Source organism: Elgaria multicarinata, chromosome 10 (assembly GCF_023053635.1).
Source record: "Elgaria multicarinata webbii isolate HBS135686 ecotype San Diego chromosome 10, rElgMul1.1.pri, whole genome shotgun sequence".
In the NCBI taxonomy this organism is placed as follows: Eukaryota; Metazoa; Chordata; class Lepidosauria; order Squamata; family Anguidae; genus Elgaria; species Elgaria multicarinata.
Genome location: NC_086180.1, coordinates 71,031,689 through 71,044,634, shown reverse-complemented (window position 1 = coordinate 71,044,634; position 12,946 = coordinate 71,031,689). Strand labels below are relative to the sequence as shown.

Genomic DNA, 12,946 nt, shown 5'->3' with positions numbered 1-12,946 from the left:
AATGGAGGCTGAAATACTGCTGACAGTACTGTTTCCCAGTTCTTGAAGAGCATTTCCCTTTATTGCAGCATGAAAATATAATCAACAAATAAAATCATCATTATATTTTGAAGAATATATAAATGCTGGCAAACATCTATGTTGTATTAAATATAATTCATTTGGCTTTCACTGGTTATATTCTTTCCTTGGTTTCGACACGTTTATTATTTCTTCAAGCATTGTTTTCTGAAATTATTTGATTGAAAAAGGTCGTAAAAATAATATTTTCTTAAATGCAATTGATAAACCTCAGAGAAAAGGAGCATTTTCAGTTTCCTCATGTACATTTTATCATATTTGTCCCATTATGTTGCACCAAAACACTTCCAAGGAACGCATCCATGAAGATTTGAATAAAATTGTTTTTCTCAGAGGATCCATTGTGAAAAACAATTGAAAGTGCCATCATATAATAGTAGCGATATAATAGTAGCAGATGTGATAGGCCTTCTTCTCCAGAATGCTGAAGAAGGGGAGCTACAACACTCATTAACATCTACATGAAAACCCTGGGAGAGGTCATCTAGCCTTGATGTGAGATGCCATCAGTAGGCTGATGATGCTCGGCTCTAATTTTCTTCCTTACCTATTTCCAAGGAAGCATTTAACACCCTTGACTGTCGGCGACATTGTGTAATGGGCTATGTGAGAGTGAAAAAACTGAGATTAAATTCAGAAAAGACAGAGGTACTGTTAGTCAATGAATGCCTGGCTCCGGGATTGGAGTTCAACCTGTTCCCTATGGGTTCATGACCATAGAGGACGTCGCACCTGCCATTTTGGGGTTTTGTTGTTGTTGTTGTTCTTAAAGAAGATGAGCGCAGGAGCCCTTGAGCGAAAAATATTAGTGTTTTTTTTTTAATTTAAAACAATTTCCCCCACTCACCCCACCCCAGAGCTCCTCAGGAGCTCTGCGCCCCATGTGCAGTTCCTGGCTCGTTGTGAGTAACGTCAAGGAGCCGGGACAAACTGCAACACCCACCCACCCATTCTGCGGTCTTGGGATCAGCCCAAGACCATGGAAAAAGTGGGCTACAACTGTAAGGCCATATCCCGGGGAAAGGGAGGGATCATCCCTCCCTGCTCCCAGGATGCCCTGTGCGTCATGTGGATGCACAGGGATGATCCCGGGGTGGTCCCCGGGATATCGCCCCCTCTAGCTATGGCCTATGCCTGGTGTGCCAGTTGCGACCATTCCAAAGAAAATTTTGGATAGGAACTGACCTGCTGCACCCCTCTCAGACTAATTTTGGTCAGCTTTGTTTAAATGCACATTTTCTCTATGGGTTCACGCTTTCGCTGAAAAATCGGGTATGTCATTTGAGAGTGCTCCTGGATCCCCCACTGTCCTTGGATCTTTGGGTGACAGCGATGGTGAGGAGAGCATTTGTGCAATTATGCCTAGTGTGCCAGTTGCGACCATTCCAAAGCAGAGAACATAGCCCTCCTCCTCTCCATTTTATCCTCACAGGAGCCCTGTGAGGTAGATTAGTCTGAGAGTCAGTGACTGACTCAAAGTCACCCAGTGACCTACATGTCTGAGTGGGGATTAGAACCTGGGTCTTCCAAGTCCCAGTCTAACACTCTAACCGCTGCACCACACTGGCTCTCTGAACTTAGTTTGAGAGCCAGTGTTTGTTTGAGCAAATATTATCTAGGTTTGTTTTTCAGATCTAGATAATGTTTTCTCTTCACACATTGGACCTCAGGGTTTCCACTCCCCAGGTTTAGCAGTGGGCTAATTTAAATGTGACATTAATGCCATTAAAAATGTCACAGTATAATAGTGCACCACCTGGTAAAACAATGTTTGTATGGGCTGCCATCATGAATCATCGTAATCACATCTACACAGAACAGTTGTATACTAGTGCTGCAGATCCCTAGGTGCGGACATGATTGAAATGTGCCCTGCAATTGTTTTGACTCATGAAATAAGCGCAATACCATTGTCATGTCTTATCATATAGAATGCTGCCATGTGCAAGTAACTTTTAGTTGCTTCCATTTGTTCATTTTGTTCTCAGAAAGGGATTCTCCTTCAAGAGCTGGAAAAAAAATGACTGATTTATTCTTTCCTTCCCTCTCAGAAAATGGCTTCCCACTCATCCACAGCTTCAGGTTTTGGGAGAACTTTGGGCAAGATGCCCTCAATTTATTTATTTATTTCATTTCATTTCATTTCTCTACCACCCAATAGCCAAAGCTCTCTGGGCTGTTCACAAAAATTAAAACCATAAGGTACAGCATAAAACATGGAAATTTAAAACCACAATGTAAAATCACCATGTCTTGGTGTAAAAGCTGTTTAAAAGAAAAAAAATATGTTAAACAGTGAAAAATAAAAATATAAAATGGGGAAAATCCACTCATTCCTAATTCCCATTAGATGTTTAACTTTATTTATTTTATTTAGATCTCTGTGCAAGTGGCCTCTCAAAATCCTCCGCCCTATCTGTGGGTAGAGAAATTGGGAGGACAATTTCACTAAATTTCTGAAGGGGGAGAAGAAATTCTCCAGCAGTTTCTCACAGGTAGACATCACCGTTGGCAAGGGTTGTAGAACATTGGGTTGTAGAACAACCGCCTCCTCACTTTCATCTCTGTTGCCCATGCACTTGCCTTCTCCCTTTGGACCCAATGAAGGCAAATACAGATTGCTGCTCTGTTGCCTCACCCTGGCCACTCTTTGCATGCTTGAAGAGGGCAGGTGAACAAATTCTGACAGAAGGGAAGAGGAGGAGACTCTGAGGGTTGGCCTTAGCAGCTGTCCAATGATTCCTACCTCTCGGATCGGCCTTGTTCCCACTGATTACTGGGGCTCATTTACACCAAGCAGGATATTCCACTATGAAAGCGGTATGAAATTGGTATATAAAAGGCAGGAGCCACACTACTGCTTTATAGCGGTATTGAAATGCCCTGACAACTGTTGGGGCCCATGATATATACCATATACTACTTTCATACCACTTTCACAGTGTTATATCCTGCTTGGTGTAGATGTGTCATGGGCTCCAACAGTTGTCAGTGCACTTCAATACTGCTATAAAGCGGTAGTGTGGCTCCTACTTTTTATATCCCGCTTTCGTAGTGGAATGTCCTGTTTGGTGTAGATGAGCCCCTGTTCATACCCCCTCTGGTTGGCCTGTGTTACAGATTAATATACAACATCTGTTGTCTGCTACATTATTTATTTCATTCAGGTGTAGGCATAGATGCCCCAAACTACAAAGGCACACTAGAAATCTATTTAACTGAACACTATTTACACAATTTGATGATACTATTGTAGGTGGTTTTGCTTTTTTGTTGTGACTTCTTGGTTGTTTTTCATGCAACGTTGACTAAAAAATGCTGTTGAGGTTATAAGTTTTCAGCCGTAGAAATGGCACTTCAATAACCGGGTTTTCAAATGGAAGTTCCTCCGCCCTTAGGCAGCAGCAAGTCAAGGAAACTATTTTCTAAAATGCTTTAAAATAATCTTGTTAAGCCATAGACCAACATCAAAAGGAAAGGCCTCCTAGATGTTCAGCTGCTGACAAGGGAAATCAGTGGCTAAGGAACTGCAGACTGCTTCACATTTTCACACCCCCTAATTTAAAATTCCTTGCTTGCCTTGCGGAACATAGCTCTGAAGTTTTGGGAAATTCCTAAAAAATCCCCTTCAGGCTCACTGAATAAGAAAAAGTCTCCAACTGTGTGCACATGGAGAAAATGTTATTAAATCTAATTCCCTAAGGGTCACTAATGTTCATCTTCCCTCCCCCCTCCCCAAACAGGTCTCATTAGAAGAATGATTATGTCTGAATTCTGCTCTTCAGAAATGACTTCCTAGGTCATTGTATTTAATTCTTCTATAAAATTAGGGAAGGAAGATAAAGCTCCAAAAGTCACTGTAATACTGATCCTCCCCCCTTTACTGTACTTACTGCAGTGTATGAGGGGAAAAAGTAAATCTCCTCACAGCATTGTACTGCCTGGTTTTATCACTGATGTTTAAAAAGCTCTCTATAAAAATTACTCTGGAAGTGTCCATTAGTATGACATGCAGAGAAAGGGAAAGGGTGGATGAAAGGATGCTTGTGAAATTTGATCTTGGCAAATTTTGGATTTGAACTTGCTTGCTGCACCCCTCCCGGACTAATGTTGGTTATTCATCAGCTTTGTTTAAATGCGCATTTTCATTCCGACTTTTTAGATCCTTCATTTTCCAACAAGCACTCCCAATTCTGGTCACCATACCTTTGCTGGCCCTGTTGGGATGGCAGCTTTGGAATCTGTTTAGAAGAAGCTGTGGATGCAAAGGACGATGGAGTTCAAGTGTTCCAAGACAATAAGACATTCTGCTTCGCTGGTAACAGCCCAGCCAATCTCTTCTATCCAAGTCAGGCAGCCAGAGAAACTGTGATAGCTTTGTCCAATTACTTTGTGTCTTCTAAGTACGGACACGGCTTCCCCTGACACACTCTATTTGTCAACACTATGCTTCTAGACCCCCTACAGGCTAGGAGGATGTACCATATGGGTGGAAACCGCAGCATAACAAACGGATGAAATCCAGTAACTGGATTTCCTGTCTTGAGCACAAGGCTGAAGCAAGCCAGCTGGAACACATAGTGCATAGAATGTGTGCCATTCCAGAAGTGGTCAGACTGAAGCCGGCCCTGCCCAGACCCAGTTGCAACAGTTAAACCACTAGGCTTCATACTTCAGAATAGTCCTTTACTCTTGAGGAGCTCTCCTATGTCTGAGGAACCCTCTTACTTCTGAGATGTTGAAGCCCTGTATCTTTGCTGGATGGTTGGAGATAGGAAATGGAGAAGATAAATGTCATTAATGCTGTCTTACTAACAGTAAACTTATTTGTAGGGCTGACCCATTTTTCATAGATTCCTGTCCACATAATATTGGATTTGTAGCTGAGGGAACAAATTACAAATTGTGAGAGGGTCTGTTTACCATCTCATAACTAATCCTGATCCATATAAGCGTGGGTTGAGGAGGGCAGTTATTCCAGGCAAAAAACATAATTGTATTTCAAGTGGCCGAGCCGGGATTTTAACTCATCATTCCAGTCAGAATAAAGGCGATATGTAGAAAAACAAGTTAGTACATACATTCTGAAAGGCAGAATTGATGTTAAATCTTGACTCCTTCTGTAAATGAAGTTTTTCATTCCATGCTCAAATCAGGCTTTGGGCGTATTAATATCGGGCAGTTGAAATTGCTATATTATCCAGGGAAATTTGAAATACTTCAGGGAGTTTGCTAAGTAGTTAAACTAAAGTTTTTTGCCGTCAGTGGGGGAAAGCAACTATTTCAGGCGATCAAGGGAAAGCAAATAAGCATGACTGACAGCGCTAAAGCTGGCTAGTACAACATTGGTCTATTTAATCTACAGCTTAAGCAGTGAAAAATATCAGAGAATAAACGCAGCTATGCTATTTTCCCTTTGGTCTTACAACATTTAATAAGTAGCTTGTTATTTCTAGACATATTCTCAAAACATGGCCAAGAGGATCTTTTTTCGGAACTTCAACAAGCAACAGTGATTGTCAATTCAACTAACACGAGAGAGGACACAGATCGTTCAGTGTTGATTCATTTGCCTTGCTATAAGGAGATGTGCAAATGTGATAATTTCTCTTTTTGCAAGGCCCCTTGTTCATATTACAGCACATTTTCTGATTTTTTTTTTCATTTCTGATCTCCTCCTTGTCAAAGAAGAATGTATTTCTCAGTGTTTCAGTTAGCACTTTTAAAAGTTAAAATTACTGTTGTTGATATGTGGCCACAACAGCTTTCCCTTTGATAGCCATTCCAAAAGTGATGACTGTTGATGAAATGAGTGCATTACCCTGAAAGGCCAAGTATGACTATATGCTTGCACATGAGGTTTAAACTAGCTGGAGATTATTACAATAGTTACAAATTGGATTGGCCTTGCTTCTCCTCTTTCCCTGCAACTCAAGGCTGGGTGCATGCCACAGGTGCAGAAAAAGCACAGAATGCAATACTGAGCACAGAAATCACCTCCCTGAAAATCTCCCACTTCCTTTTTTAAAACAGACACTTCTAGCCCTTGCAGTTGTGCAGATATATATGAGAATGTGTTGGCAATGCGAAGCCAGATGAGTTGCTGAATAAGAGGAAAGGCAATGGATAAAATAGTGCTTCAGCGTTCTGTATGTCTTCTTGCCCCTTCTCACCTGTAATGAGGAGTAAAACATTAGTGCAAATGTGCCACCACCAGGCTTGGAGGAAAGTGCTGAGGGCAGACCAGGGTTAGCTACCTCTATACTAATACTAAGAACATAAGAAGTGCCATGTTGAATCAGACCAAGGGTCCATCTAGTCCAGTATTCTGTTCACACAGGGGGCAACTACTGCCCACAGGAAACCCACAAGCAGGATACGAGTGCCACAGCATCCCCTGTCCATGTTCCCCAGCAACTGGTGTACAGTGACATACTGCTTCTGATACTGGAAGTAGCATAAAGCTATCAAGACTAGTAGCCAATGTTAGCCTTTTCCTCCAGGAATTTGTCTAACCCCCATTTAAAGCCTTCCGAATTGCTGGCCGTCACTACTTCTATGGTTGTCAGTTCAACAGTAGACCTCCATAGGTTCAGGCTCTTCTTTTTCAGGTTATTCTCAACACATTCTGTTTATGTAGCAGCATTCTCAGAGCTGGCTCTGTTTTCAATCCAACAATAAAGATTTTATTCATTCATTCATTCATTCATTCATTCATTCAAATCTCTCCTCTGCCTTCTTGTGAGAAGTAGACAATACTAAAATCAGTATGATACAAAACAAGATAAACATCCAAACTAAGAAGCCAACAGTAGTTAAAACAGCAGCAGAACGCATGATAAAACCAAGAATCTAAAAAGTTCCACTTAAATTATCTTCATTGCCTGTTTAAAATTAGGAAGCAGGAAGAATAGGCGTAACTCCCTTGGGAGGCTTTTCCACATACCAGATGGTGAGATGGTGATGAGACCTGAAGGAGGACCCCTCCAGACACAAAAAATAATGAAGATACCAAGCAGAGTCATGTAGATGGACACAATATATGAGATAGTTTGGCTCCAAACTGTTTCTATTCCAACTCTCAGAGTGCCCACTGAGGGCTTTACCAGCCTTCACAGACCTGCTCCTGGGCTTTAGCCTTTTCTCAGGCCCTGCCTTCCTGTTTTTCTTCCTTCCCCTCTTCTACCTCAGGAATGGCAACTCTTTTCCAGATTACAGATGCAGGTCACAACTGGGGCTGCTGGGAAATGTAATGTCTAAACTTGTTAAAAAATGAAGGTTAAATTATGCTAAACAAGAAAAATATGAAAACAGGCATGAAATGCCAAGGCTGAAGGGGGAAATAAATGTGCAGTGCAATATACACCTCAGTATTTTAATCTTTAACTACCTTTTTTCTTAATGCAGTTTACAGGAGGCCTGACTTGACCTGCTGATGTCGGAAAGGTTTTAACATCAGTTTCAGTAGTGATTATTTTAAGAGGTTTTTACTGACAGTTTGTGAACAAAGTGTCCATTAATGGAGAACCATCTCCATTAGTACAGTTTTAATTTAGTTTTTCTAGTTTTCTGCTGAGACAACCAAAGCAGCTTGCATTTAACAAGTAAAATGCAACAGAGAAAGTTAGAAACAACGGGCAGTATCCAACCTGTCCTATGCGCTAGTGGAACCTACCCCTAGCACAAAGGGAAGCGAGTGTTTCCAGGAGCAGACGGAAATAAGCAGAAATGCTCATGTCTGAAAAGGGGGTCATCAGTGGGGCTTGCAGAAAGAACAGTGCAGGCTAGTGGTTCAAAATTCAGTGGCTGTGAATCCATTCCGGCCTTCAGTCAAAACCAGCCAGAACTCATAGAGCCTGTTCAGATGACACGGTAAGCCATGGGGATTAAGCATTTTGAGTTAAACATTGTGGCTTTGCGTGTCATGCTTAGCATGTCGTGTGAGCCATTCCTAGCCATGGTGGTTATATAAACACAGTCATTAACCATTTACTGCAAAAGCATTAGTGGCTTAACCATGGCTTAGTATGTTGTCTGAACAGGCCCTAAAAGAGCTATCCAAGGTACTGAACCTATTTTAGTGATATCTCCTTTAGAGCTTTGGCTAGTTCTGATTGAAACTCAGAATGGATTTACAGATCTCCTTTTTCTGCTTGTTTCTGGGGTTTTTGAACCACTGCATTCTGTTTTGTGAGTGCAGGGTTCTGCTTGCGCAACACATTGAGTGGGAGCACAGCAGCAGTACTGGATACTGCCCGAAGTTAAAGCACACACACACACAATAGATCCATTCTACTTAACAAAAAATGGCAGAACTCACAACAATTCAAACAACAACAACATGAGACTAAAAAAAAAAAATCAACCAGATAGTATTTAAAAAATAAAAAATCTGCTAAACAGCAGATTGTGCATTCAAAGCTGACTGGAATAAGGACATATTTACTAATTGGCTAAAGACAGGTGGAGAGGGACCCCACAGGGCTTTTACCAGAGGGGGTTCCACATTCCTGATGCAATCATTAAATTGAATGGGAAAATCACCCTGCAGATGCGTGATCTTCATGTGTACGTTGCAGTGCATGCGAAGAACCTGATTACAGTGTCTCTTTGCCTATGAATGAGCTCGGGTTTGTCTAGACAGGGTCAGCATTGTGTGCCACTTTTCTTTTAAGTTTGTAATTATGGATTTTGTTTTGTTTTGTTTCTACAGACATTCCCAATGGGGCTTGGAGATGGACCACTGTATACCTGGACAGACGGCTTGAAAAGAAAGGACTGGCATGACTATGAAAGTATTCAAAAAGATGCCATGCGTTCAGGTAGGCTGCTTAGAGAAACTCAGTGTTTTTACACACAGAGATGATTTTTTCTCCCTTTAGGCCTGGCAAAGCAATATCTGCTGAAATCTCTTTGGAATACATTTTCTATCTCAAGCTACACTGTTGTCTAAAAATAGATTTGAATTGGAGAATTAAGATCGCTTTGAACTAGTAGCTGCTTGAACTGCTGCATCTCTAAGAAGAAAAGAAATCTATATCAATTCCATTACTTAGGGAGCAATCCTATGCAAGTCTAGACAGAAAAAAAGTCATACAAGTCCCAGCATGGCTGGCTGGTGCATGCTAGGAATTGTAGGATTTCTTTCAGTCCAAATGTGCATAGGACTTCATGCTTAAACATTGAAGGTTTTTCTTCTTATTTATTTATTTACTTTATATACCACTTCCCATTCTTAAAATCCCAAAGTGGTTCACAATAAATTACAAAGCAATACATCATTAAAAGTGTAACAGCGCTGAGATAAGTTGATGGTTTAGAAAAGCCAGGGTAAACAAGTATGTTTTTAGTAAACATCGAAAGAACACGATCATTGGTGTCTGATGAATGCAGAGGGGAGATCATTCCAGAGTGAGGATACCACTATGGAGAAAGCCCATTGCTGTTTTGCTACCAGAAAGGACTCTGCAGGTTGTGCCACACACAGCAAAGCCTCCCCTAAAGATCATAATAGTGTAACAGATCTACATAGTGGGACTTGGTCCTAAAGTGTTTAGGGCTTTATATGTCAAGATTAATACCTTGAGCCTGGCTCAGCAGCAGACTGGCAGCCAGAGCAGCTCTTTCAGGACAGGTATTATGTGCTCATTGCAAGGTGCTCCATTCAACAGCCTTGCTGCAGCGTTCAGCCCTAGCTGCATCTTCCAAAATAGGTGACCTGGAATGGCCTGGAAGTTTTTATAGGGGTCTGGGCACATCACCTGACCTGCACTAGTGTATTTGTGGAACAAAGCATCCTTCACTTGGTTTTCTGCAGTTCCCTGTATTTACAAGTCATAACTGGGTGACAAAGCTTGAAATAATTTGTATGGCTTTAAATGGGGGCGAGCTCAAAATAATAATTGCCCACGGACTATCCCTCAGGTCACCAGGGTCTGCATCTTATTCATATTCTGCAACTGGAGCAGTAGTAGCAAGAGTAAGGGATCAGACTCCTGAACCTCACTGGATGGATTTGAGCCTAATTCGCTTTGCAATGAGGATAAAACAGAGTGGGAGTGAGAGCTGAGCAACTTGCAAAAATATAATTAAGCATTTCTCTTCTAGCAAGGGCTGGAATACAAGTGAACAGAACAAGATCCGTTCCCCTGATATAAACCCAGAACATCAGTTGTATGATTAGCTACATTTACATTTTCTAAAATCTTCTGCCTAATTTTGTCATCATGTTGTTTGTTGCAGCAAACAAAAGTCAATCATTTTGGGTGCAGCTGGGCCATCACAGCGTCATTCTAATGAGAAATCAGTATTAACCTAAAAATAATCCTTCCTTGTATCCCCTAAGGTATGAAATTAATAAGAGGAATTACATCTCTTGATTAGGAACTTGTTTAATATACTTCTTTTTTTTGAACAAGCAAAATCATGTCAGGCTGACAGCCACTTCACAAACACAGTTCTTAAGAAGCACATCATTGTGTGCAAAGGTCAATTAAGCATAGTTAGATTGCAGTACTAGCAGCCTTTCCACAGAATCCATTTTTGGAGCAATGAATGTAATCCGTATCTTCAATGTGCTGATGTCATTTCCTCTGGTGCCCTTGTAAATCTCCAGCAAACCTCAGGCAATGGAACAAGTGGCAATGCTACTTCTAATTGGTCAGAATAGCCACAATGATTCCTAACCAAGAAACAGAAGCAAGGGCTTTGGGCTTCTGGCTGGGTAAACAAGTATGTGTCTGCTCTGAGTCACACTGTATTGGCAGTTACTGGCCTGGAATATCTGTACCCCAGCATGGTGCATTTGTACATCAACTTAGCAGGGCTGGTGTCAAAGGTAGGCATGATTGGGCACCTGCTGAGGGCCCACACCCCATCAGGGACCCCCCAACAAGAACCTCCTGGAGTTGCTCCTCCTCTTCACAGTTGCAACCTGCTTGTTCACCTTCTTCTCACTTTGGGCCAGATAGTAGTTGTGAGAAGGGGAACAATAGATGCCGCTGCCTACAAAGCAATAGTGTGTTTTAATGTCATCTGTATTGTTGCTATAGTTGTTATTGTAGTTGAAACTGTTTTAAATAGTGTATTTAAATGTGATTTTTAATACTTACATGTGAACGGCTTAGAGATTTTATTATATAAGTAACATAAATGCATACAGGCATGCTTGCTCCCTGGCATTCAGCCTGTCCAGCAAGCAAGTAGTAGCAAGGTTGAGAACGGGGATGAGGAGCAAGAGCAGATGGTGATCATGGTGGTGAGAAGGTAGACTCACTGAGGGTGGCAGCCCTTGGAGGGTGTCTTGCCCAAGGGCCCTCAAAAACCTGGAGATAGTACAAACACTCAGATTATGCAGTCGTTGCCAACTGTTGTGTATAGACTAGCTGTCGCCCCAACATTGGTGCTTCTGTTCAGGGGACATCAAATTTTCTAAATTTAACTCTGGTTATGCAAGATTTTATACCTGGAAACAATGGGCATGTCTAGACGAGTCCTTATCCTGGGGATCGCCCTGGGATCCCAGGGGCAGGGAGGGATGATCCCTCCATTTCCCTGGGATTACTGAGACAGCTTTTAGCCCAATTTTTCTCACAGTCTCGGAATCGTCCCAAGCCCATGGGAGGTGTGGGCAGCCATCCCGGTTTCGTCCCAGCTCCTCGCAAGTAAATGTGAGGAGCCGGTAACCAGGCACAGGACACGTAGCTCTTCAAGTGCTCCAAGCCCATCAGGGGTGGGGAGGGGAGCGGGGTCAGTTTTCTTTTTTAAAAAAACAAACTTTGCGCTGGAGCAGACGTGTGCTCCAGGTCCTTTTCTTTCAAAAAAAAATATGGCGGGTGCGACATCCTCCTTCCTCCTGGGATGTCGCATGCCGCGTGTGACTGAGGGGGAGGAACTCATGATCAGCATATTGTGAGATCCTCCCCCTCTCCTCCCCTCCCCTCCCCTGGTGTAGACATGCCCAATGTATTCACTTCGACCAATCCATTGCTGTTATGAATGCTGGGTAGAATGTGGTTGCATGAGTATCATGAATTCGTACCTGGAGCATTATTAAGGCCATGTAACACAATTGCTCCTCCCGAGTGCCTTTGCTATTTTGTGAAGTTCAAAGAGTACTTATCCCATTCTTCATGTTTCTTTGTTGAATCTCAGACAAATGATCTATGGGACAAGTGGCAGCTGCAGCATAATGTTGCAATGTCAAGTGCCTTACTCTCCCCCATTCAATATCCCATGGCTATTGAGTGTGCTTATTGATCCGATTTGGGAAGGAGGGATTTTTTCTCTAAACATTTTCTCTACTTCTGCAAACATGTACTTCGAAAACCTCCCCCTTTTTTCTGTGTGGTCCTGGTTTTTACTACAATCCTTTTAGGAGTCACCATCTGAGTTTACCATGAAAAAGAGTGATGCCTTGATTTCTTTTCTCTTGGTGTGATCCCACACCATACAAAGCCAAAGAGGAAATCCTTTCATAGCCACATAAAAAAACGGCATGGCTAACCTTCCCCCTATACACAGAGAGACACAAGCACAAAGAGACACCCTTCACACACACCTCACACACCTGCAATAGCAAGGATACCTCCATACAATCCAGGAAGTACTGCTTTATAGCGGTATTGAACTGCCTCAGCACTGTTTACTGATTTGACCTTGCCTCTTTCTGATTAGCCTCTGCTTTGGGTGGCTGGTAACTGGTTGTATCATTCATTCTTTCCAAGTGCAGGACGATAGCTCTGCATGAGTCACTGGTCGGACCTAGCTGTCGTCCAACCAGGAGGCATTCCCAATTCATGAGGAAACACAAGAGAGGTGGGACCTGGAGCAAAATGTAGGATCCCAGTCACTCCATTCCATCCAT

The 12,946-nt window shown here is 42.2% G+C and overlaps 1 protein-coding gene across 1 annotated transcript in view; it reads left to right on the top strand.

Annotated features, from left to right (window-relative positions):
* The window catches only part of GALNTL6 (polypeptide N-acetylgalactosaminyltransferase like 6), a 642,113-nt gene that overhangs the window by 231,172 nt on the left and 397,995 nt on the right, over positions 1-12,946 (top strand). The window contains exon 3 of the mRNA XM_063135437.1: positions 8,795-8,903. Within this exon, the coding sequence (XP_062991507.1) occupies positions 8,795-8,903 (109 nt within the window). The remainder of the gene's footprint in view (positions 1-8,794; positions 8,904-12,946) is intronic.